This window comes from Oculina patagonica, chromosome 10 (genome assembly GCF_052425735.1).
Source record: "Oculina patagonica isolate OP01 chromosome 10, crgOcupat, whole genome shotgun sequence".
Taxonomy (NCBI): Eukaryota; Metazoa; Cnidaria; class Anthozoa; order Scleractinia; family Oculinidae; genus Oculina; species Oculina patagonica.
In genome coordinates this window covers 14,582,496-14,609,231 of record NC_135767.1, presented here as the reverse complement: position 1 = coordinate 14,609,231, position 26,736 = coordinate 14,582,496, and the positions used below count along the sequence as shown (strand labels likewise).

Below are 26,736 nucleotides of genomic sequence, written 5' to 3'. Positions count from 1 at the left end.
TAAACTCTTCTTATGCCATTCGAAATCATACGTAGACGAACTGCCATACAGATAAAAGGGCAATGAATGTGAAATTTCTGGTTGCTAATTGGGAACTAATCCCCCAATGTACAGAGTTCATTTGCTTGTCACCTTTGGCGCTCTACTGGATGCCGGTAGTTTTCTTATAACAGTTTATTGACTTACAAGTTTCATTAATTCAACTCCTTTGTAAACGGAGACGCAGTGCCGGTTAATAACTCACATAGACAGTACACCACGACAGTACACCATTCCAAATGTCAAAATTGGGATTGTTTAAAGGCTCTACAAGGCACAATACTGGCTGGAATTAATCTTTGTACAGTAACAATCATACCGAAATTGACATTGAGGTTTTTCTGTTTTATTTGAGGAAAATAAGCACAGTACACCACATTACCGATACAAATTAAAGGTTAATTTGTAAACAAGGTTTTACTTGCTGTTTTATGATGGTGTACTGTGAAAAACAAGGAAAATTCTATAGCTGGTAAGATGAATATTGCCATAATTCCAAGATAATAAATTTCTTTATAGGTTTCTGATGAAAATGCATTCATTTGCCATGGAGATTATGAATTTTCGTCGTTTCTTTGTGGTGTACTGTACGGTGTATCGTAGGGAAGTCATGTTAATGCCTAACCGGATCGACAGGCAGGGGATCACGCAAAAAGCAGAATAAGTTTTAAGCTTCGTGAGCTCCATTAATGCTGTTTACCCTTTAAAAAGCGCTAAGCCCGTCATTTTAAATTACGACTTCAACGACCTTAAAGCAGTTTGCGTGTTATTTCGGAAACCTTTTTATTCCGACTGCAGCTGGACAATTTATTGAAGGACGTCTCCTTGCTTACACGCCGAGCGCCATTGCATAACCACTCAATACAAGAGTTTTCCAAAAGTTTTTTTTAGGAAAATATGTTGCCAACGTGCGATAACTTATTCATAAGCTATGGAATGTCTTTTAAATAGTCGGGAAAGAATGAAATTGAAATACAGCACATGCTATTGACTTAACTTACACTTGCCCTATGATCACAATGACAAACATACTATTGAAACACGCGTCAAAGTTCTTTTTACATGTCAGTGTTCTTCCATTCCATGAAAATTACGTTTGTAGTGCAATTTACATGTGCCTATAGTATAAACGGAGACATTTAACAAAGTTTTCAAAGATGTATATTATAAAGGAACCTTTGCAACACGTTATTCCGTTTAAGATACACGAAAATTATTAGTCACGCAAACCATTATGTGACATTCTCTTCGAATTAATACAATTGGTCAATTCTGCAGTCACGGGTCATGACCTTGCCACTAAAAAGGCTAGTAACTAAGCAATCCCCAGGAAATATATGGTGGCTATATGCATTACCGTTTTCGTTTTATAAGCAATTAATTCAATGTATAGGTTTTCAGAAAACCATCGTCAGAAGTGTTGGCACGATTACCAAATTAATTCCTTCTCTCCCCCCTCCCCTTCTCAATGTTGAGCTCCCGAACATATTGCACAGACAATCCTTAGCCACAATGGGTTCAACATTGAAAGGGGGGAGGGGGGCTTTTAAAATGTTTGTATGCACCATTGAGAAAGTTTAAGCGTCAAGTATCCGCATTTTTTATCTTCTTAGCGTAAGCGTTCCAACTACTTCTGACTAGGGTTGTCTGAAAAATACGGGTGTGGTCAATTACGGTTTCTTGTTAGTGATCGTAATTAAGGGGCGTCCGTAAACCCTATTTCGTTTTATGAATTATAATAATGGTTTTCTAATGAAATTGGAGGGGATATATGCTCAAAGCACTATAATTTTTGTCATAATCATAACAAAAACGCGAGCTAAAGAAAGGATAAGCAGAGTTTCAAAATTTGTAAGGAGTGGAAAAGTGGTCCGCTAATCTATAAATTAGCTACAGCGAAATAAAAGTTCGTAGGTTAATAAATTCTAACATATGCATGTATCAATCTCTGCTACATGTGGTGAGGTCCAGGCTTTGGATACCCACTGTGCTTAAACTCTTCTTATGCCATTCGAAATCATACGTAGACGAACTGCCATACAGATAAAAGGGCAATGAATGTGAAATTTCTGGTTGCTAATTGGGAACTAATCCCCCAATGTACAGAGTTCATTTGCTTGTCACCTTTGGCGCTCTACTGGATGCCGGTAGTTTTCTTATAACAGTTTATTGACTTACAAGTTTCATTAATTCAACTCCTTTGTAAACGGAGACGCAGTGCCGGTTAATAACTCACATAGACAGTACACCACGACAGTACACCATTCCAAATGTCAAAATTGGGATTGTTTAAAGGCTCTACAAGGCACAATACTGGCTTGAATTAATCTTTGTACAGTAACAATCATACCGAAATTGACATTGAGGTTTTTCTGTTTTATTTGAGGAAAATAAGCACAGTACACCACATTACCGATACAAATTAAAGGTTAATTTGTAAACAAGGTTTTACTTGCTGTTTTATGATGGTGTACTGTGAAAAACAAGGAAAATTCTATAGCTGGTAAGATGAATATTGCCATAATTCCAAGATAATAAATTTCTTTATAGGTTTCTGATGAAAATGCATTCATTTGCCATGGAGATTATGAATTTTCGTCGTTTCTTTGTGGTGTACTGTACGGTGTATCGTAGGGAAGTCATGTTAATGCCTAACCGGATCGACAGGCAGGGGATCACGCAAAAAGCAGAATAAGTTTTAAGCTTCGTGAGCTCCATTAATGCTGTTTACCCTTTAAAAAGCGCTAAGCCCGTCATTTTAAATTACGACTTCAACGACCTTAAAGCAGTTTGCGTGTTATTTCGGAAACCTTTTTATTCCGACTGCAGCTGGACAATTTATTGAAGGACGTCTCCTTGCTTACACGCCGAGCGCCATTGCATAACCACTCAATACAAGAGTTTTCCAAAAGTTTTTTTTAGGAAAATATGTTGCCAACGTGCGATAACTTATTCATAAGCTATGGAATGTCTTTTAAATAGTCGGGAAAGAATGAAATTGAAATACAGCACATGCTATTGACTTAACTTACACTTGCCCTATGATCACAATGACAAACATACTATTGAAACACGCGTCAAAGTTCTTTTTACTTGTCAGTGTTCTTCCATTCCATGAAAATTACGTTTGTAGTGCAATTTACATGTGCCTATAGTATAAACGGAGACATTTAACAAAGTTTTCAAAGATGTATATTATAAAGGAACCTTTGCAACACGTTATTCCGTTTAAGATACACGAAAATTATTAGTCACGCAAACCATTATGTGACATTCTCTTCGAATTAATACAATTGGTCAATTCTGCAGTCACGGGTCATGACCTTGCCACTAAAAAGGCTAGTAACTAAGCAATCCCCAGGAAATATATGGTGGCTATATGCATTACCGTTTTCGTTTTATAAGCAATTAATTCAATGTATAGGTTTTCAGAAAACCATCGTCAGAAGTGTTGGCACGATTACCAAATTAATTCCTTCTCTCCCCCCTCCCCTTCTCAATGTTGAGCTCCCGAACATATTGCACAGACAATCCTTAGCCACAATGGGTTCAACATTGAAAGGGGGGAGGGGGGCTTTTAAAATGTTTGTATGCACCATTGAGAAAGTTTAAGCGTCAAGTATCCGCATTTTTTATCTTCTTAGCGTAAGCGTTCCAACTACTTCTGACTAGGGTTGTCTGAAAAATACGGGTGTGGTCAATGTAGCAACGACAAAATAATGCGTTGTTCACACTGAGAGGACGTGTAGCGGGGACAAGTAGAAGCAAGAAAATTAATTGATATTAATACAACCGAAAACAACATAGCACGATGGATAATGACGTCAGGTTTTTAAATTTCAAGTCAGCCAATGCCAACTTGTTGACGGGATAGAGTTTGATTGAAGTTTTGACAAGCCGAGTTTGACACTTTTGGGGTTTCCGTGGCTTCCAATCAATCATAGTAATGATGTAACTATTAGATTGGCTTCTTTGACCTTCACTTCACTCAATTCGAAAAACCTGTTTTCGTATTTCTTGCCTGAGTTCGACTTCCATAAATTGATTTTCTAAAATTCTTTTCTAATCAAACAGCCTTAATTTGATCATCTCACATCCATCTCCGCCTCTTCGTCAGATAATTTTTTTTATCAAAGTTTATACTTGAGTTCACGGTGAGGGTAAAAGGCGGAATGAGTTTGCGGAATGGCATGTGGCATGACTTGCGGAATGGCATAATTATGCGGAATGTAATTTACGCGGGATGACTCATTGACATAAATTTACTGAAGAGCGCGCCAATTTTTAAAGAGCAGACGCTTTATTAAATACTGCGGGCTTATAAATGATGACAATCGATTGAAGATAGCGTTCTTCACGGATTCTAAGAAAAATATTTCGGCGGCTAGTGTTTCCCCAATGCTAAGGATTTCCCATTCTGTTGTTCTGTGGACGGTTTATCGCTTTTAGTCAAAAGATAAAAACAGCGACGGAAAAGCATCCGACCGTAGATCTTTATGCCTCGGATACATCTTTGTATTAATATTCATGTAGCGGTTATTATAAATACTGTATAAGTTAAACAAAACATCGAGACAGAAAGTCCAGTTTTGGCGGATGTCATCTCAGCCTCAGTAAGTAGAGGGTACAAAGCAGAGAGATTACGAACACTACGGCATATTTGTTTCATTAGAAGTCTACTAGCCCTGCTTTTCGTTAGTCTCCTTCGCAGCCGCTCGGGCTGAAATGACACAACGCTCCCGGTTCGGCTCGAGTGCCGGGCTGCGAAGGAGACTAGCTTTTCGCCTCCCAGTATGAAGACTATATAAACTCAGTGGAAGACTTGACCATTAACTTAAAAAAGCGGCAACCGACCGCCGAACGAGTAGAGCGAAACTTTCATATAGTGACTATAATCACTGCACGGTAAAAACAAGCTATCGTATTTCAAATCTAGCTCAGTCGCATTGCAGATTTACCGATAAGGCAAATAAGGAATCCGGCGATTAATTATCACTGCCTACTTGTTGTGAATACTTGGCTTTCTCTTAGGAAAAGAAAATAATTCGCTAAACATACATTTTATTTTACCGCAAAGACGAGACGCACATCCACTGCGGTGTAAATAGTGTCACACCAGCGGAGAAGCCGTGTCACGATCTTTTCATCGCGGTAATAAAAAGCTAGAAATATACCAAAAGTAGTTGTCTTCAATGAAACCACTAGCTTTTTCCCACCCCTAGCAAGTTTTGATTTAGAAAGAAACGATTCCTGGGACAAGGCAGTGACACGGTCACACATTATTTCGCGGGCGACTAACAACACGTCACTTAAATGCGTTGTCTTTTTAAAAACTTCTCTTCAAATGGGTTGAACTTGACAGTTGTGTGTCTTGCCTTGAAGTACGTAGCTTTAGAACGAATATCGTTCTGTATTTTGAGGCAAATAGACGAGAGTTTTCATTCACGTTAACAGAACTACTCACTCTGTACTCAGCCAACGCCACCTAGTCGATAATTCAAATCCTCGGAAGGCGTCACGGCAAATAGCGAAAATAATTTCTCTTCTTCTGTTCGGCGTAAATCAGTGATTTGAACGGTGAAATGATCTTTACAACGGTGTTCTATGGAAGTTCCTAGTCCATACTGCTCAGTCTTTTGTTGTTTTGTTGTTTAAGCCAGCAGTATTTAACAAGGCGGCTTCTCTTTTAAAATTTGGCGCGCTTTTTAGTATAATTTATGTCAATGAATCATTCCGCGTAAATTACATTCCGCATAATTATGCCATTCCGCAACTCATGCCACATGCCATTCCGCAAACTCATTCCGCCTTTTACCCTCACCGTTGAGTTCAAGCCTTACCATTTAATACCAGTCTGGAACATTACCTTTCAGTCATAGAGTTACACTGCACTGCGTACTGTTAAAGACACTGCGACGCTACAAAGTTCCAAGGATATCGATTTTTTCAAGAACATCTAAGAGCACGGTGCATGATAATTAATAGACAAGAAAGTATGTGTTTTGAACAAAAACGCATAAAGAAAAAGATGTAAGTTGTGAAATAATGGAAGAAAACAACAACAGAAAAATAAATAAATTATTTTTCGAGAGAAGGCTTTCGTCACATGGAGTGGTTTAAGGGAAGTACTCAAATGAAACTAATTACAAGGCAAAACTACAAGGTTTAAGTCGTTTATTTTAAGTACAAACAGATTTATCTAGTAGATTACAAATCTTCATGAAGCAAGGACCGATTGTTTCCGACTTCTGTTATGTTATTGACTCGAACAAAGGTAAAAAATATTTTCTATTAGATCCATTAGTTTCCTTTCGTTTTATAATATATCTTTCGTGGGCAATGCCCATGTAGTGCCGTATACCATAACTGATTCAAGGACAAAAGATTCACTCGAAGAACTTTGTTAGATTTGAAGATGATTTCCTCTTGACAAGCTAGAATATTTCAGCTTAAATTACTTACAAAATGTTAAGGCCACAGAATGGATCAGTTTTTTAAACTCCTTCTTAATGTCTCTCTTGAAGACGGCGTAAGCAAAAGGGTTTACAGCTGAGTTTAAAACAACAATAGGCACTTTGTATTGCATATCACTGTTACACACAATGCGATCACCAAAAATATGCATTAAACTACAACGCAAAAAAAGCCCGTAGGACACAAGAAACAAGCACACAACAACTGCCATCATTTTAACTGCAGACGTTTCCTGAGTTTTAAAGAGAACTCGGTGATTAAAACGTAACTGCTTGGCTAATGTGCGGGCAGATCGGCCGTGTTTACAAACAACAATTAACATGGACGTGAAACAAAACATTAAAATAGCACACAAGAGTAACTCAAAAACTACATAACACCAGCCGATGATGTTAATAATATGAGGCTTAGGTATTTTTGAACTATCCTTGAGTGATCTAACAGATACAATAAAAGTAGCTGAAATTGTCCAGGACAAGGAAATCATTTGAACAACACGGCGTCGCTTCATAAAAGTCAAGTATTTTAAAGGTTTCACAACGGCCATGTAGCGATCCAGTACTAAACTGCACAAGTTGACCGCTGAAGCGTACAAGAACAGCTCCGACAATAAGATTACCACCTTGAAAGACATTCCTTGGGAATCGCACCTACTCACTTTATCGCAGAAGAACTGCAAGGGAACAAAGCTCATCCCCACACAAAAATCAACCACGGCTAATGAAACGACGAACGCGTTGGTTTTCGTTCGGAGATGTCGTTTCGTGGAAATAATGAAGATAACAATTCCATTTCCAGACATTGTCAAAATGGAAAGAAACCAGCCGAGAATCCAGAACCAGGTTTCCATATTCCAGCTACACTGTAGAGATTTCCAGTTATCTTGATGATAAGCAGGGCGGTTATTTCAAAAGAACGGAATAGTGTCGTTTTATCGTGTTTGTATCAAAGCTTGTTTTATAACCATCTGGTCTCAACTGATTATAATGCATGGCTTAATTTTTACTGATTACGAATTTGACTTATTCAAATAAACTACGCACAAGCTAATACAGTTAAGTAAAGAAGTAATAACGGTCGATACAATCAGTTGGGCTTGCAGGAAAATACGTTTTTTTAAAAAAAATAAATAAATATCTTACTTTAAAAGCTATCTAAGGCAAATGTTCCACAACCTCCCAAAACCTTTTTTTTCTTTTTCGTTCAAATAAAAATGATTAAGTTATTTATAAAGTTAAAATATAGTCATCCAATTAAGATTTGTGACTGATGTTTTGACATGTGTTTTTTTTTCTTCGATAAAACCAAGCAAACAACGATGGCGTATTGAAATAGACGAATTCAAGGAGATAAAGAGGAGACTAGACTAGAATCCAGAGTCAGTTTTTCATTTTCCAGCTACACTGTATAGACGATAATGATTAACAAAAAATGGGTATCTACAATTATCTAAAAAGCGTTATTTTATCGCAATTGCTTTAGACCATCTGGTCTCAGTTATTAGACACGTCTTTCCCTTTTTGTTAAGAACTTTATGCAAATGCCTTTAACGACGTTCAATTGCATGTTGCTGCCGTTATGAGACTTATAACAAGTTTGAGTCCTGAAAAATATACACACCGAAAAAGCATTATTGTCACCCAATGAAGATTTGACTTTTTGACACCGCAAGTAATGACCCCTTTAGGAGGGTCTCAATGGGGTTACCCGTTAGCCCTAAAACTGCCAAAAATGTCCCCGTTTGGCGTACAAATTGAAATTTTTTTAACCTTTAGCCGTAGAAAATATTAACCAAAAATTTACAGTCACTAAAATGAAGGTCTCAAGATCTCTTTTCAAGGCTTTTTTGTCTTGCCTTTAATGTGTTACTGTTGTCAGTTTCTGAAGAAATGCCAACCAGCAACCACGAGTTTCTCGTTGCCTCAGTTTACCTAAGTGGGACACTTTGTCGAATTTCCTGTGTCTGACCGGGCAAACGTGCAAATTTTGAATAGAGCGATGGCAACAAAGATGTTTCGTATAGGTAATCGCATGGGGCCGAGTAAAATTAAGGATTAATATCACACGTGTTTTCAGAAGTTGTAGAAATTTCCCGAGTCGCGCAGCGACGAGGGCAATTTCCACAACTTCTGAAAACACGTGTGATATTAATCCTTAATTATACGAGGAAACATGTGATTACTTGTTTATGACATAGAGGGCAAAATTTTCTGAAAATTGTCGATGCTTATAATTAACTTATGTACAGCGCGAAGCTTAATTTTGCTTGCGAAACGAAAACGTTCCTCATAATCGAGCAAATCTTGACGTTCGGAAGAGAATAACGCTGACAGTTGTATGCAATGAATTGAATGAAAGTCGTGAAAATAATAAAAAAAAGCTATTAACAACTGAAAAAGCGAACACTCAATATAAACGTAAGCTTAATTTTATTCACCTGTTTGCACGTTTTGAAGCTTTCCTCTGCGAGCGGCTTCGCATGTCAGTCCTCGACATAGAAATAGGCAATCGACGACCCCAAACAAACTTGTAGAAATAATGTGTCCGGTAAATTTGACCTTCTTTCACAGAACAAACTTTATATGTCCTCCTTTATATCCTGGGTTGTTAGTGATGAGGCTTAGAGTTGACAGAAGTGAAAAGGAGATGTCAGTTGCCGGCCGCTATGAATGAGTTTGAATCGTCGCACACTCTCAAGTGTCTGATGCAATTTTTGTTCCGTTTTCAACTGTAATAATCTTCTGTTTCAGCTTTCGGATCTTCGTTTCAAGCTATCACCCCGTTTCCATTCCATTTTCATCAGATATCTGCGGAAACTGAAGTCAAATTTCGAAAAGATCGATGTACAAGCGAGCGCTGTGTTTGAAAATTCTGCTCAAAATCCCGCCGTCTTGAAGCCAACGAAGTACAGCGCGCTCAGCCAATCAGAAACGAGCAATTTTCCTGTTCGTCCAATCACGATCAAGAATTTTTGCCCGTGGCAATTACCAAAATTTAGGAAAAATGCCCTCTGTCTCAGCCAACCAGCATTCAGTAATTTTGCCCTCTATGTTATAATGAGTACAATAACATTTCCCATAATGGTAAGACATTGCTATTGGACTCAAAAACTCTTCTCTGTTTTCTAATCACACCTCTTTAGCATGTATCTGTTTTGATTTATTTCGATGCCTTGGATCATATCTTCCTCCATCTGCTCCATGCTGACTTTGTATCAACGTCTTGATGCTAGAAAACCTGGCCTTGTAGTTCCAGACTCCCCCTATTTATAGAACTGATTTTTTTAATATTATTATTATTTCACTCTAGGTAGATACCGAAATCAAATAGTTAATTTCGCCAAAACAACCAATTAAGGGAATGGTCTTAATACATTTCCTTGTTTCACAGCAAAGTGCGCATATTCGTGTGAAGATTTGGAAGGACAAATTGAACGAGGGACGAAACATTTGCCATGTCAACTTAACGAATGTGAAAATCGTTTTTTAAGATATACTAAGGGATAATAAAGGGGAAGCCACGAGCCATGCGGCCCACACTGCCAGAGCTTATCCCGGTTTCCGTAGCATTAAGCGGCTAGGAATATTTCTACTCCCCCCTGAATGGGATGCTAGTCCATCGCAGGGTCCCCCCTCCCCCCTCCCTGCAGCATTTATACACCTGGGTGGAGAGAGCTTACTTGCAGATAACAAACCATCGTAAAGAGCGATTCACAGTTTACAAAATCGGAATTCCCTTTTTATATCTCGCTTGTTGAGTTATATATTGAGGCTTCATGCGTCGCATATCGCGAAAAGGACAGATGTATTTTCTTTTATACTCAAGACAAGGAAATATTATTTCAGTTCAGCCGTTTCAATATATATTTTTAACATCTTATTCTCCTGTTACATATGTAGTGTCAGTAATCTGACTAACAATCTATTGCTTTTTAAATTTGTTTGATACCATTCACTATTAAAGTTGTTTGATACCATTTTTATTGGTGATGTTGGAATACTCGATTGTCTCCTTCATCAAAACAATTTACAGGTTGTATGACTGTTTCTTATAAGTTACACTTTTTTTATTTCACAAAATTTATCAGTCTTTTAAACTCCATCTTTATGTCTCTCTTGAAGACGGCGTAAGCTATCGGGTTAACGGCAGAGTTTAAAAGCAGAATAGGTACTTTATATTGTAGATCATTGCAAGGCTTGTAATCACTAAGAATCATTACAAAACTACAACGCAAAAGCAATCCGTAGCACAGCAGAAACAAACCTATAACAACTGCCATCATTTTAACTGCAGACGTCTCTTGAGCTTTAACGAAAACTCTATGGTTAAAACGTAACTGCTTAGCTAGGGTACGGACAGATAGGGCGTGCTTGTAAATAACATGCAACATGGAGGCAAAGAAAAATATTAAAATAACACATAAGGGTAGCTCTAGAAGCATACACAACCAACCGATAATATGAAAGATAAGAGGTATTTTTATACTAAGCCACAGTGATGATACAAACACAACAAAAGCAACTGGGATTGCCCAAGATAAGGAAATCATTTGAATGACACGACGGCGCTTCATAAAAATCAAGTATCGTAAAGGTTTTACGACGGCGATGTAGCGATCCAGTACTAAGCTGCACAAGTTCGCTGCGGATGGGTACAAGAATAGCCACCTTATAAAGTCAATACCATCAGCTAGCAGACGTTGCGTGTTGCACCCACTCACCATTTCGCAAAAGAACAGCGAAGGAACTGAGCTCATACCCACGCAGAAATCAGCTACTGCTAATGAAACGATGAACGCGTTGGTTTTGGTGCGAAGCTCCCGCTTCCTGCAAACAATTAAGATAACAAATCCATTTCCAGTCATCGTCAGGATGGAAAGAAACCAGCCAAGAATCCAGAACCATGTTTTCATTTTCCCGCTACACTTTAGAAAAGAGTTCAAGTTGTCTTGATGACCACCGAAGGCGAAAGAAAGACGGAAAAAGTGTTGTTTTATCCTGTTTGTGTAAAGGTTGTTTTTATAAACCATCTGGTCTCAACTAATTATAATGCATCGTTTTTCAAATGACATCTAACTACGCACAAGTTCCTAACGTTGTGTAAATAATTGATATCAGGCGATGTCATCAGTTGCGCTTGCAAATTTTCCACATCCACACTGGTAGATATCGTCTAAAGGTAAAAACATAAGTCTCCTCAAAAAGATTTTCAATTGACGTTTTGACAGACGAGTACGACTTTTTCAGTGGTTTTCTTTTCTCCTAACCAAGTAAACTGTTATGACCCAAGCTCTATGCAGCGTTTTTTCGATATGCCGGCCTCCAAGTTATGCGACTTGTTGTCTAAGTTTCTATTCAGGTCATACACGTTTTTAGTTAAATCTGAGGTAAATCCTTCACATCAGCAATATCAGCAGTTTTTCTTGTTTCTACTATAAAATCTGCCACCAAAGACGGTCTATTTTGCTGTCTATTTATTGAAACAGTCTATTTTGCCGCAGATGCTTTTAGTTAAGTGTCTTTAAAAATATACTTCCCATTCGTAACTTCTCATTTTAAATTGAAATTATAGTTTTGACGTGCAGAGTTTGACATATTAATTTTATCGGCTTACTGAGCCTCTAACCAATCAAGCAGTGATAACGTAATTACCCAACAGCTCTTGATTGATATTTACGCCCTACATTCGTCTCAATATTTGTAATTGGAGGTCTGTTTGAACCATCAAGTGATAAACGTATCGCCAGCAATGAATGGATAAAACAGTCTTCACCATTATGTCGGGATGCGCAAAGACGTCAAGTTCTCTTGTTTTAAGGTCGCGGGGGACACCTTAGGCTCATCATTATGCATTTATTTAAAGCGTATGCACGAAGTACAACGACTGACATCGACAACTTAACGAGATATTTATGGATAAAAATATGGGCGCGTGCGCGTGATTTGTAAAAAATTCCTGTTTCTTTGATATTTTAACCAATTTAAACAACACTTAGCGATATACGTTCATATAGATTGTAGGAAGTCTTTGAGCTTATTTTCATTTAAATTTGAATATTTCTGCAACTCAGACTAATCACAAAAATATTCGGCATAAACAATCGTGTCCTATTAAAAAACGCATTGTTCTCGCTGTAAAAGCGTGGAATATAATTACCATAATTACATCTCTCCTTGGCAAAATGATCGTATTTAGGTCGGGACACCTTCGGAAATCTCAAAGTTTTGACTTTTCCGACAATTTTGTGGCAGAGAATACAGCACGGATACAGAACTTCATGACTTGTCACTGCAGATAGGTAAACTATGAATACTGTAATGTGTCATAACAGAAGCGGAATTTTAAAAGAGCGCTTTTAGAAAGAGGTAGAAGACATTAAATTCAAATTTGCTCACTTAAACCGCCGTAATTTGCTGGCAAACTTTAAATTTAAAAATCCGCTTCTGTTATGACACTCTAGAGGTATTGACTGATTAGTTTTTGACAAGATCCCAGTGTGCTGTCTTCTACTCGTTCCGCAAACTCTGCCACAAAACCATGTTTTTCCCAATTTGGCACTCACGAGGCTATAACATCGACGTTAAATGCAATCTACCAGATAAAAGACGACATTCACAATCTTTCATCAATTCTTTATGTCTCTGTAAAATTTGAGCTTAATCGCACCCATAACAGCTGAGAAATAAGCGTTTTAAAAGATGCAGGTCAAGCAAAATTTCCCTTCATGAATTTATTCATGCTGTAGGTATCCCCCGCGACCTTAAGTCTATAAATACCAACAAGCTGAAAACATCAGTGACGAGTTAACGATTTTGATTGACGTTTTAACATGTTGAGTTTGACGTTTTTATGGGTTTTCTTTTAACTTCCAACCACAGTAATGATGCTAGCATCAATTGGCTTTTTCGATGTTCACACCTCCCATTCAATTCGTATGACTTGCTTTTGTATTTCTTGTCTGAGATAGAGTTCAACCAAATCGATTGATGCACAATATTGAAAACAGAGGCAAATCCTTTATATCGTAAACAATGACTGCAAAATTTCCTTCAAGGGTTTGAATTACTTATTTCAGTATTTACATACAGCTGTAAACATCAGTGACTTCATCAATTTTTCTTTGATGTTTTAAATTACGCTCCCAATTTGACATCCTGAAATTGATTTGCCAAACTTCCTAACGTATCAAACAGTGTTAATTCGATCCTTTCCCTTTCTTCCCCGTCTCTTTCGTCAGATAACATGTCATTAATTTTTTATTTCTTCTTGTTCTTCTTTTTTTTTAATTTTAATGGTAATGAATGATGTTAACCCTCGGACGTACAAGCAAATTCATATCCCCATCGTGGTACAAAGGGGGAGGGGGGGGGGGGGTGGACGGAACTCCTCCCCATGGTTTTCGTTCTGTTAAGACGCATGGAAATTATTTTGCACTGAGCATAACGCCGTTAGCTTAGTCTACAAGATTCTGTAAACCTCTCTACAAGGTTCTGTAAACTAAAGGAATGAACACAACGTTTGTTTATGCCGTTTATTTAGAAGTACAAATGGATTTCTCCAGTACATTACAAATCTTCATCAAGAACGTTTGTTTTCACATTTTATGCTACGCTTTTATGTCTAATGACTCGAACACAAGGTGATTAATTTATATTAGTTTTCCTTAATCTTTATCTCTTTGATTTTCCGTTCAATTTTTCATGAATATTCCCAGTACAGTCGAACCTCGATTATCCGGACCTCGATTATCCGGATTTCTCGATTATCCGGACTTCCTTCTCTGGTCCCAATTTTTTCATGAATATTAATAAGTCCCATTCAAGACCAGATATAACTAAGGCTAATTAGATTGGAGTCAAACATGCCATATTGACAAATAAACATTATCTCTTTATGAAAGCTACTGATTTTTTTTCATTTTTTTATGACAGATCAGCTTTTTAAACTCTTTCTTAATGTCTCTCTTGAACACGGCGTAAGCTAACGGGTTACATGCGGATTTCAAAACCTGAATAGGTACCCTGTATTGGGGATTATTGCATGATTTGTGATCACTAAAAATATAAACAAAACTACAACGCAAGAAGACGCCATAACACACAAGAAACAAACATACAACAACCGCCATCATTTTGACTGCAGACTTCTCCTGAGTTTTAAACAAAACGTGATGATTAAAACGTAACTGTTTGGCTAGGGCGCGGGCAGATCGATCGTGCTTGCAAACAATGCTTAACATGGATGCGAAGCACAAGGTAACAACAAAACATAAAAATAACTCAAAAACGACATAAAACCAGTTGACAATATTAATGATAGGATACTTTTCTGAACTATACTCGCGTGACCACGCTGGGAAAAAAATAGGTCAAATCCGGCCACGACAGCAGGCGCAAGGGTTGGGTGACTTGGGTCAGCGGCCTAGCCCCAAAGCTAAACAAACCTGAACCAAGATGGCGGACAAAATGAACATATTTGTAGACACTGTAAGAAATGCTTTAGAAATTGCCGAAGCTGAACTCAGAGCACAAGGAATCGACCAGAAAGACATTAAGGATGCTTTTGAAGAAATGAAAATTTTGGCAGAACCGGTTTCGAAGCGCTATTTAAGCCGCGGCCAAATCGGTTTGAAGCACATTGTTGGCGATTTGTTTCCACTTGTCCGAAGGCAAGCGATGTGCTGGATAAAACAGTTCCGGCGTCGGATGACCCCGAGATGTGCTGTAAAGCATCCATGGCAAGTCATAGTGGAAGATAGATTGCCAATGGAGCTCTTTAATGTGTTAGAGAGTTTGGTAAGCCGTACAAGTTTTGGCCTTATCACTGTGAAGACAAGAAAGAACTGTGTATTTGCTTTTACCAAAGAAAGGCGCGTGAGAAAGGTGTTTAACGACCTAACTGACCAACAGCTCGTAAAAGAAAATTTCTTAGCTCGCAAGATAAAGGGCGACAAGCGGGTAGAAGCGATCATTTCCGAGGAAAAGCAATTTGGGATAAAGTATTCCTATGTCAAGGAGATCATAACCATTGACTTTTACTATGGATTTTGGAATGAGCATGGTTGGCCCCAGCATCAATGAATTTACACATGTTGTCAGCATAATAATAACTTTATTTGTTTGCTATATCATCATTGAAGGGATGCAAAGCCCCCTATTGTTTATTTCATTTAATATCAGTGTATGAAATGTACAACTATATCCCTCTGTAGAATTGATTAATACATTCATTTCCAGTTCTTATAATAATAATAAAAAATTTCAACTCTTGGCAGGGTAGGAAAAAAACCTATTTCCGATTGGCTGGGAAAGTAAATTTGAAAGTAAGTTTGGGAAGTTAAAATGCAATGAAATTTGCCTCAGTAGTCTTGTTAGTGATAATTTCAATAAAAATTATTTCAAAACTTATAACTGCAATGAGAAAAAATGAGTTGAAAGCATGGATTAATTTAAATCCAAGCATGCTTTGTCCACTTTTATAGTCTATCACTATCATATGATCATGATAACTTCACCTAGTAAATATATAGTTGTAAGGCATGAACATTGCACACCTATTTGGCTAGTAATTACTGGCCCAATGGGCAACTTGATTTCATTTTTTTCCTCCCAGCCTGGCTCTTATTACATGCCTGCATATTCTCTTATTCCTTTAATAAAATGGAAACTGCCTTCAAGGAGTTTTTTAAACAAAAAAAATATTAAAAATAAATAAAAAAATTGGCTTATTCTGTTACTTATTATTAATTGTCAAAAAATTTTGACTAAAAAAAATATTGACTGCTGAAACTGGCGTAAATATAAAAAACCTTATTTTAATAACTAACACTCCTTTTGCTGCATACTTATTTTCCCTTCCACTACATTTAAATATGCCCCTAAGTGGGTCACAAAAAATCATTTTGCTAGCAACCTTTTGGTTCCCCACATACAAAATTTGGTGTACTACACCTTTTAGGTACATAAACCCCACTGTGTCCTTATGAAATTTTCCACCATTCTCCCTAACAAAAATAGAAACTCATTTTACTTTTCCACCTTTACTAAACTGGGTGTTATGAGTAAATTTACAAGGTAACATTTTGGCCTCTCTTCCCTCCATGGTATTTCAACCCTCCCCAGCTTTTGGTGAATTTTGGCATGAAGGGGAACAACATGACAATTGTCCAGGTGGTTGGCTTACTGGTCATAAAGAGTGCTGTAGCTCTGAAGTAGTTAGAGCAAACTTGCTGAAGGCTCTGAACCTGTTCATTTGAGAGAGAAACCCTGCTAAAAAGGGAAACTGCATCTCTGAGATTTATTGCTGTGAAGGCAAAACATGCAACTGAAATGTATGACTCTGTTGGTCTGAGTCAGTCCTAAGACTTTGAATAATTGACATAAAGTAATGACAAAAGAGGCGAGACTCCTTACCTGTAAATCTATAGTCCAGATCTTTGTTTTTATCTCTCCCATCAGCAAACCATTTCCTCACCTTTTTTGCCAACCTTGTTGCTTTCATACAAATCGTATACTATGATAATACTTACCAAAACAACTGTTGGCAGGAACATCAAGAATTGACTGACAACTGCCAAGGTTACTACATACAGTGCATACTTCAACAAGATAAATTCCAGTGCTGCCAAGCATTATTTTTCAGGTGGAGTGGCTCTGCTTTGGATTTGTCAATGAATTTACCAACAAGGGGAGGAAACTCTTGCCTGGATTTTTTCTGGGAAATAAGAGAAGTGATCTTATCTCGTTTTGTACTGGGCCTTAATGGTGAATTAACTAATTCCTCTTTCTTTTTGGCCACTGCATCAGCTACTTTCAACCGATCACTGTATTTCCAAGGTTTCCATTTCTTGTCAGGTGTAAGACCAAAAGTTCCCTGGAGATAGTTAATTTCACTCTTGCAGACATTTGCAAAGGGAGAAAAATACAATGCAGAAATGGTAAGTTCACCCCCAGAAATGCCATATTTCATATCATTGGGAAGTAGTTCAAACTGAGGAAACACTCACCTGTTTTCCGTCTACTTCTAAAGGGTATGAAGTCCCCTCAATGGCAGTCATTTCCTCCCTCAGCAGAATTACATATCTACGAAGAGGTTCACAGTCTTCAGAGCAATTTGCCCCAAACAAAAAAAATTTTCTGCAGGGCTACAAACGCTTCCTACAATTGAGAAAACTGACTAGCCAAGCTATAGCTTGGTCATCCTTACCAAATGTGCTCCATCTCCCCCAATAGCAACTTTGAATGAACCACACCCTCCCCAAACCAGTCAAGCTTATCTACTCTGTATTTGTTTGCCTTAAGGTAAAAACTAGCCATTCTTAAAAAGTTGAATAAGGCTCCTAAATTCCCATCTACCTTGTCTTCTTCATCAAGCCCATAAAAAGAATTTCTGCACATCATTAATTCACAATATCAATTTTGTTAACCCTTTCCATTAATTTCTGATAAGAAAGCAATCTAGGAACTGAATGCTCTTCATAAACTCTATGTGCTTTCTCCCCTTGCCAGTTTCATTCACACATTGAGAGGGATGACTAATTGAATGTATTTTTGTTTACTTCTTCCCCCTGTACAAAATTAATAAATTGCATCACTCTTCACTTTTTTATCTTTCACAACCCTTGGTAACCTTCACAAACTTGGGGCATTTCTTAATCATATTGGTTAATTCTGGAACTGACAGTTTGTATTAAGGGCAGCATGATGCCTTCATAGGCAGGAAGCTGTTGTCAGGGCTCCATGGGGCTTGGGCAACCTTAAGGGTCTCTTACACCTCCTTCTGGAACTGCGGTCAGGGCCAGATTCTCACTTCGGTCGGTTGGATTCCTTCCTTTTATAAACGAATTATTCTCATACCCTAATTGTAAAGAGGACAAAAAAAAACAATAAAAAAAAAAAAAAACCAATCACTTTAGTGGACTTGTAGCAAAATAAAATTCAAGAGAACTAAAAATATATTGGCTAACCTTGGCTCTTGATCACAACCCGTTAACCTTTAGGATAAAACGATTAAAAAAAAAAATCTAAAAAAGTAAAATAATTATATAATATATAATTAGGTGTTTATCCTACCTACTGGAGTCGCTTCACTTCTGCTTTAACTTTTTCTTTCCGGCGCTTTTCTTTTACAATTTAGGAATCGACGATTTTGTCCTTTTCTTCGACCCATCGTGGTGATTTTCTCATTTATTCATTTTATCAGGCATCCCATGTCTGTATGAATGAGGAGTGCCTTGCAACGCATCGAACCGATCACGGTCGGAAGTAGACAGAAAAAAATTAATTTCATCAAAAAGAGCAGAAATTAAAAATGAATCGAACAATCCTTACCATTACAAAAATATATATGGCTTCTTTCCTTGCTGTTGTTCGCTCTCCTTTACGTTTAATCTTACAAACAGAGTCAAAATCGGTCCCAAAATAACGCCAAGTATGCTTGTCTTTCCCGAGACTTGAAAAAAATTTGTTCGACAACTATGGCAAGTTTGGTATCAAAAAAAGCTTTCGAGGAGCTTGGTCTGTTTATTCTAATTTTACCGCGCTATGAGCTACCCAGAAGCCTCAAAGGGCCTTCATTTCTGCTCCTCACCAGTCCCCTTATTGGGTTGTTACTCGGCCAATATGGCGTCGAAAAGGAATGTGGACAGATTTCTGGCCGGAAAAGGCGGGAAAAATCCTAGCGTGACTTAACAAACACAGTAAAAGTAGCAGAAGTTGTCTAAGAAAAGGAAATCGTTTGAACAACACGGCAGCGCTTTATAAAAGTCAGGTATTTAAAAGGTTTCACAACAGCCATGTAGCGATCCAGTACTAAACTGCACAAGTTAACAGCGGATTCGAACGTAAACAACTCACATATGGAGAATGCCACTTTGTAAAATACACCTTGTGAGTTGTACCCACTTTTCTCGCAGAAGAACAGCGACGGAACCAAGCTCGTGCCCACACAGATATCAGCCACAGCTAATGAAACGATGAACGCGTTGGTTTTCGTTCGAAGCTTTCGCTTCCTGCAAACAGTAAAAATAACAAATCCATTTCCAGTCATCGTCAGAATGGAAAGAGACCAACTGAGAATCCAGAACCAGGATTCCATTTTTCAGCTACACTGTAGTGATTTCAAGTTATCTTGATGATGAACAGGAACGCGTATTTCAAAAGAGCGTCGAGGCGTCGTTTTATCATTTTTATATAAATGTTGTTTTATAACCATCTGGTCTCAACTAATTGTAATGCATTGTTTAATTTTTACTTATTACGAACTTAACTTATTAAAATATCATCTAACTACGCACACGCTCCACTTGTATGTAAATAATTAAGTGATATCGGTCGATGTCATCAGTAATGGGCTTGCAGAAATATTAGCTCATTTTTCGAATCACATATTAAAAGCTATGGCAAATTTTTCACATCCACATTGCTCGGTAAAACTTCCGTTCTTTTTAATTCAAATAAAAATGGTAAAGTATCTTTAAAATCTAAAAACATAAGTCGCCCCATAAAGACATTTGAGTGACGTTCTGACATGAAGAGTATGACTGTCTTAGTAGGGTTTTTTCTTTTAACCAATCAAACAGCGATGACGCCCTCCAGGCCAAGTCAGATAACTCCATGCCGGCGTTTCTTTTTGTTTTACACGCACTGTTAGTTAAATCTGAGGTAAATCCTTCATATCATTAATACGAGCAAGGTTTCCTTTTTTAACTATAAAATTCGCGACCAAACACCGTTTAAAAGCATTTCTTGTCGCAGATGGTTATTTTTGAAAAAAAAGTTGCTTCTCATTTGCCCTTGTTGTCTTTAACTGAAATAAAATTAGCTGAGAACATCAGTCAGGCGATAAAGATTTATAGTGGCGCTTTGACATGCCGAGTTTGACATTTAATGGGTTTTCAGAGCTTCTAACCAATCAAGAGGTTATGGCGTAACTACAAATTAGCGCTTGATTCACTTTTACGCCCCTCATTCATTTCGATATTTCCAATTGGAGGTCTGTTTGAACCATATCAATACCAACAATTAAGAGATAGGCAATGATCCCTCTTATGGCAATGAACGGATCATGTTTTCATGTCATGTCATGTGTCATATCTTGATTTAAAAATGACATCTTTTTAATGGTTTTCTTTTATGGCCAATTAAAGAGTGATGCAAGACGCAGCCACTTTGACTTTCACGCCTGCCATTCAATTCGGGTAATTTGTCTTTGCATTTCTTGTCTGAATTCTAGTGTCACAAATTAATGTACATTGTTGAAAACAGAGGTTAATTCTTCTCATTTCAATCAATGACTGCAATATTTTAAGCTTGAAATCTAATATATTTGTTTGTTACGTCTGAAGCTGTAAACATCATGATCAGTCATTTCATTTTAATATTTTATTTAATGCCATATTATCTTTCGATTATGGAATTACACAGCATTGCATTCTTTTAAAGGCACTATGGAGTTTCAAATAAGTTTTTCTGGAACACCTAAGAGCACCATGATTACATAGGCTGTTATACAGTCACTCATCTGCCCGTTGTAAAACTCAATACTACGGTCCACGTGAGTGTTTTAAGTGCGAACCACAAATGACTCGTATCGATCAGTTAGTTAAAAATAAGGTGAGCTAGGCCACCGAATAGTAAGGGGAGAAGATCTCGTCAGTTTTGTTTCGCAAAGTACACACTTGATATGTGTAAAATAGACTATCCACAACTTCGATTCCCACACATAGTACTCTTTGCGCTGCCTGTGATGCCTAATTGATTAAATTTTCTTTCTTTCTATTTTTTTAATAGTTAAATATGACGATGAAGTTGGGAAATACATACGAGTAACTCAAGAGGTTCGCTAGTTCCCTAGATAAGCTAAGTAAAACAATTTGCGACATGTTAAATCGATACTTAATAAGTTAGTTACTCTTCCACAGAAGTCTTTTGAACTCTTTCTTAATATCTCTTTTAAAGATAGCGTAAGCTAACGGATTAACGGCTGAGTTCAAAACCTGAATAGGTACCTTGTATCGGAGATCATTACATGGTGTCTGGTTGCCAAGATAGTACACAAAGTTACAGCGCAAAGCTATTCCGTAACACAAGAGAAACAAACCTACCACAATTGCCATCATTTTAACCGCGGACGTGTCCTGAGTTTTAAGCAAAGCGTGATGATTAAAACGTAACTGTTTGGCTAATATACGGGCTGATCGGGCGTGCTTGCAAACAACATGTACCATTGATGCGAAGCAAAAGATAACAATGGCACACAAGAGTAACTCAAATACTGTATAGAGCCAGCCGACAATATTATCAATAACTGGTGTATGTAAGTTAAACCAGACTCGTGATGTAACAAGAACACTAAAAACAACTGGGATTACCCAAGATAATGAAATCATTTGAATAACACGGCGGCGTTTCATAAAAGTCAAGTAAGTTAAAGGTTTTGCAACGGCCATGTAGCGATCCAGTACTAAACTGCACAAGTTTGTGGCGGATGCGTACACAAACAGCCCCCTGAAGAAATATATCGGCCAGTTGCACTCACCAAACACCTCGCAGAAGAACCGTGTCGGAAATGAGATCATCCCCACACAGAAATCAGCTACTGCTAATGAAACGACGAACGCGTTGGTTTTGGTGCGAAGCTGCCGTTTTCTGCAAACAATGAAGATGATAATTCCGTTTCCAGTCATCGTCAGGATGGAAAGAAACCAGCCGAGAATCCAGAACCAGGTTTCCATTTTCCAGCTACACTGTAGAGATGACGATGAATAAATATGGGTATCCCTAAAGATCGAAAAAGCGGTATTCTATCGTACTTATTTAAAGATTGCTTCAAACCATCTGGTCAATCTATTAGACCCTTCCTTTCCCTTTTTGTTAAGAACTTTACTTATGCAAATGCATTTAACGTCGTTCAATTGCCTGTTGCTGCTATCATGAGACTGATTGCAAATAAGAGTCCAAAAACAATTACAGCTAAAAAGCGTCATTGTCACCTCGTGAAGATTTTACGTCAAGCTTCGGTGACGAGAGATTTTTTTCTTATCTTGATGATGGTCAAGAACATGTATTTCAAAACAACGAAAAAGCGTTATTTTACCGTGCTTTTATAAAGGTTAATTTTTGCCATCTGGTCGTCTTATTAACGTATTTCCGTTTTGCTCACTTATGTAAATGTCGTCTGACCACGTTTTCGTCAGTTGGGCATTGCTGGTAAAGTTCGGTTATTTTTCCTTTGTGGTTGAGAAACTGAGGCAAATTTTTCATATTACAACAAACGTTAGCGAAACTTTTTTCTTGTTATTATTTCAATAAAAAATTGTATAACGTCTACAGCTGAAACGCCTTGTTAATATTATAATTTTCTTGACTTATTCACCATATATGTAAATGACATTAAGCAAACAAACAGCTACTTTTTTGGTCATCGCCGATTATTTTCATTTAACTTTCTATTAAGGTAACAGGAAACGAATGAAAATTCAAAACAAGCTTTCAATTTTCTATTAGAGGTCAGAGCTTTGGCCTAATATAATAATTATGCATGAAGACCACATTATCGAGTTTATATGAGGATTGCTTTAAGCAGCACCTGGTCTCCAATACTTGTTCCTGTTTGTGTTCCAATGACCGAATTTGACGAAGGATAATTATAATAGCTATTTATTGTCTGTGCATTGCTGGCCAATTTGTGTGTTTTTTTTTTTTTTTGATTAAAGTGTTTGAAATAATGAAGCGACTGATCCATTAGAACAAAAAATAACAAAGCGTGACATCTCTTCATATGAAACTAAATGGACTAAATGGCATCTAAAAATGAAAAAGTCTTTCCATAAAAATAATATATGATTGACGTTTTGACATACAAAATTTGGCATCTTTTAATTGGTTTTCTTAACTTATGACGAGGCAGTCAGTGATGACGTAAGGGACGGACCATTTTTTTTTGGAGGGAGGGGATGAAAAATATTGAAAAAAATTGTTTGCACGATACGTATAACAAAAAATAGTAAGAATTTCGAAAAAAATGTTTGCAAGAGGTGCATAAACTAAAAAAAATGTTTGCAGAGGAAAACTTTTTCATCCCCCCCCCCCCCTCCAAGAAAATAATGGTCCGTCCCTAACCGCCATGCATCCCTTCTTCTTTAATGTCTTTATCTACCGGTTAGACCTGTCATTTCTTAAGTTTTATTGGAGGTTTTCTGTAGGTTGAATAAATTGACGCCAATGTTAATCATGGAGTCAATCCTTAGTGACGATGAATTGCGTCATAACATGTCAAAATAGCTGCTTGTTTCTTCAGCACGTCCAAAGATGGATGTCGATAGAAAGACGCTATTTACGTAACACTCAGGAAAACGGATGTAATTATGTGTTGTTTGAACATAAGGAAAATATATAGTATGGCTTTTTAAACTGGCTCTGAAATCGCTCCGTAGAGATTTTTTCTAACTTTGCAAAAAGTTACATCTTTACATCATTACTTAATAATAAAAAAGAGAGTCATAGAGCTCGTTTTTGAGTTATAAGCATTAAAGCAAAAGTCAAGGGACATGGTTTCGTTAGGAAATTTTGCACTGCAAAAAAGTTAACATTTTTCGTTCTTTGTTTAAAGAAAAAATGTTTGCACAATAATCCAAAACTGACCAAGCAAATTTAATTAACCTCAGTCGGTGCTGGATTCATATCGGGAGTGGCAGTCATAGGGTACCTGGAATTATTTAACACACTATTATTCTCTTTTCTCTTTTTTTTTCTTTTTGGTTATTTCTTTCGTTACTTTTTTTTTAACTTCTTTCAATATTTCTGGAATTTTTATAGATCGTTATATAAATTTTTAATATAGTTTTTCATGTTCCGGGATTTTCCCGGATGTTCCGGAATGTTCCGGGGTTTTCCGGAATGTTCATGTTCCGGCTTTTATCGACGGCCCTGCAAAAAAGCTAACTTCTTTCGTTCTTTTTTTAAAGAAAAAATGTTTGCACAATAATCCAAAACTGTCCAAACAAATCTAATTTATCGATTGAAATCATAATTTACACTCAAGTTTTAGCAATAAAACGGAACAAAACAGACACTACGAAAAAGATAGATATCCGGTACCTTTTTTTAATCGTTGGTGGATTCTGAGCAACTGTGTGAATCCTCTCGAAATTACTAGCTCCAGTGAGAAGAGAACTAAATAATGTTTTGACAGTCGATCTGACTGAGTACATGGCCGTGTGCGATCTCCACAACCACCATGTTTGCGATCAATTCTTATGCCTTGAAAACCATCTCTTGAAATATTTTAGGTCCAAAAGCCTTGGTACTAAATTTGCAAAATTCCCAATGTTTCAAATATCCAGGATTTGGAGTGATTTATTTTAAATGAGAGAAATTTACATTCCGCAAATGCCGCCATGTTCACTGGCCTGAATGGCAAACGTGGCATGGCTTAGTAGCCAAACCTTGAGATGCTATATTCACCGCCTAGCGCGGTGAATATTGCGACATAGTCCGAGTTTCTCGACCAATCAGAATTGAATTCACCTCTGTAAAATTACACTAATAGTTTATATTTGGGAGGTTATTCACAAACTGCTAGATGATAATCCGTTTTTGATTGATCATTTTTTAAACTCTGATGCTGTTGTTCATGGTAAGAAGGGATGCATATTATATAAAGAAAATATCATGAATAAAAATCAGTTTAAAAAGTATAAAAGGCAAATGACTGGGGAGCTCCGTTTGTAGGCTTGCCTTAATCTATATATTATAGTTATTACCGTCAGCTAGTAGTCCTTGCGAGTTGCATCCAGTCGCCATCTTGTTGAAGAACTGTGAAGGAACTGCGTTCAAGCCCACAAAGAAATCAGCCACTGCTAATGAAACGACGAACGCGTTGGTTTCGGTGCAAAGCTGCCGTTTTCTGCATACGATCGGAAGACAATTGATCCATTTTCAGTCATCGTCAGAATGAAAAAAAAAAAAACAGCCAAGAATCTAGAACCAGGTTTTATATTTCAGCTATACTGAAGAGAGGAAGAGGTATGGTGGTGAAAAAAAAAATGTGTTTGGATGAAAAGTATAGCTTTCTAGAAGTGGGCGTTGGGAGAAACAAACGTCGCGCAAACTCAAGGAAAGATCGAATACAACATTTGTTTAAGCCATTTATTTAGAAGCACAAATATACTTATCCAGCTAGTACTTACAAAGTCCTGGGAAAGAACGACTGTTTTACCTTTTAAGCTTTTGACTTTGTTCTAGCAAATATATTTTACATTAGATATTTTTTTAGTATTTTCTGTTCATTTTCCATGTAAAGTATTTATCATACCATGACCATTTCCAGCGACGATTCACTAGAAAAGTTTCGCTAGATTTGATGTGAAGCTACCTTCACAAAAACAAGCAAGATGTTGCCTCTTAAATAACTGAAACTTAGTTACGGACTCACTGAACAGATAAATCTTGTCAATTCTCTCTTAATGTCTCTCTTGAAGACGGCGTAAGCTAAAGGGTTTACGGTGGAGTTTAGAACCACAAGGAGGAATTTGTATTGAATATAATTAAAACATGTTTTGTGATAACCAAATAACGACGCAAAACTACAGTGCAAAAGAAGTCCGAAACACACAAGAAACAAGCTAACAACAACTGCCATCATCTTAACCGCAGACTTCTCCTGGGTTTTAAAGAAAACTCGATGGTTAAAACGTAACTGTTTAGCTAGGCTGCGGGAAGATTGGCCGTGCTTGCAAACAATATGTAACATAGATGCAACGTAGAAGATTATAATAACACACAAGAGTAACTCAAAAACAGTATAAAGCCAGCCGACAATATTAATGACAAAAAGGGCTTTTGAATTATACTCGAGTGACCTTACCAACACAGTAAAAGTAACTGGGATTGTCCAAGATAAGGAAATCATAAGAATGACACGGCGTCGCCTCATAAAAGTTAAGTATCTTAAAGGTTTCACAACGGCGATGTAACGATCCAGTACTAAACTGCACAAGTTCACGGCGGATGCGTACACGAACACGTCCCATGTGAAGGCTGTAGCTATCGTTTTGTACTGAGACACCGCTTTTAAGTCACATCCACTCGCCATCTTACACAAAAACGGTGGCGGCACTGCGCTCATCCCCACACAGAAATCGGCTATTGCTAATGAAGCGACGAACGCGTTGGTTTTCGTTCGAAGCTGTCTTTTCCTGCAAACAATGAAGATAACAAATCC

At 37.4% G+C, this 26,736-nt stretch overlaps 4 protein-coding genes and 1 pseudogene across 4 annotated transcripts; 1 reads left to right on the top strand and 4 right to left on the bottom strand.

Annotated features, from left to right (window-relative positions):
* Window positions 1-6,165: 6,165 nt before the first annotated feature.
* LOC144628563 (histamine H2 receptor-like) lies at window positions 6,166-7,461 on the bottom strand. The gene has a single exon (XM_078486680.1). The coding sequence runs from the start codon at window positions 7,361-7,363 to the stop codon at window positions 6,494-6,496; it is 870 nt and encodes a 289-aa protein (XP_078342806.1). The 5' UTR covers window positions 7,364-7,461; the 3' UTR covers window positions 6,166-6,493.
* Window positions 7,462-10,579: 3,118 nt separating this feature from the next.
* On the bottom strand, window positions 10,580-11,461 carry LOC144628728 (octopamine receptor beta-2R-like). The gene has a single exon (XM_078486854.1). The coding sequence runs from the start codon at window positions 11,423-11,425 to the stop codon at window positions 10,580-10,582; it is 846 nt and encodes a 281-aa protein (XP_078342980.1). The 5' UTR covers window positions 11,426-11,461.
* A 3,505-nt stretch (window positions 11,462-14,966) lies between these two features.
* Window positions 14,967-15,812, top strand: LOC144667367 (uncharacterized). The gene has a single exon (XM_078528752.1). The coding sequence runs from the start codon at window positions 14,967-14,969 to the stop codon at window positions 15,591-15,593; it is 627 nt and encodes a 208-aa protein (XP_078384878.1). The 3' UTR covers window positions 15,594-15,812.
* A 997-nt stretch (window positions 15,813-16,809) lies between these two features.
* Window positions 16,810-17,909, bottom strand: LOC144628727 (uncharacterized; annotated as a pseudogene).
* Window positions 17,910-20,912: 3,003 nt separating this feature from the next.
* Window positions 20,913-22,261, bottom strand: LOC144667084 (octopamine receptor beta-2R-like). Its single transcript, XM_078528465.1, has one exon. The coding sequence runs from the start codon at window positions 22,244-22,246 to the stop codon at window positions 21,416-21,418; it is 831 nt and encodes a 276-aa protein (XP_078384591.1). The 5' UTR covers window positions 22,247-22,261; the 3' UTR covers window positions 20,913-21,415.
* Between the last annotated feature and the right edge of the window lie 4,475 nt (window positions 22,262-26,736).

What these genes read in the sequence shown, in the direction of transcription:
- LOC144628563 (XM_078486680.1), bottom strand. Translation starts at nt 7,363, where the DNA reads ATGGAAACCTGGTTCTGGATTCTCGGCTGGTTTCTTTCCATTTTGACA.
- LOC144628728 (XM_078486854.1), bottom strand. Translation starts at nt 11,425, where the DNA reads ATGAAAACATGGTTCTGGATTCTTGGCTGGTTTCTTTCCATCCTGACG.
- LOC144667367 (XM_078528752.1), top strand. Translation starts at nt 14,967, where the DNA reads ATGGCGGACAAAATGAACATATTTGTAGACACTGTAAGAAATGCTTTA.
- LOC144667084 (XM_078528465.1), bottom strand. Translation starts at nt 22,246, where the DNA reads ATGGAAACCTGGTTCTGGATTCTCGGCTGGTTTCTTTCCATCCTGACG.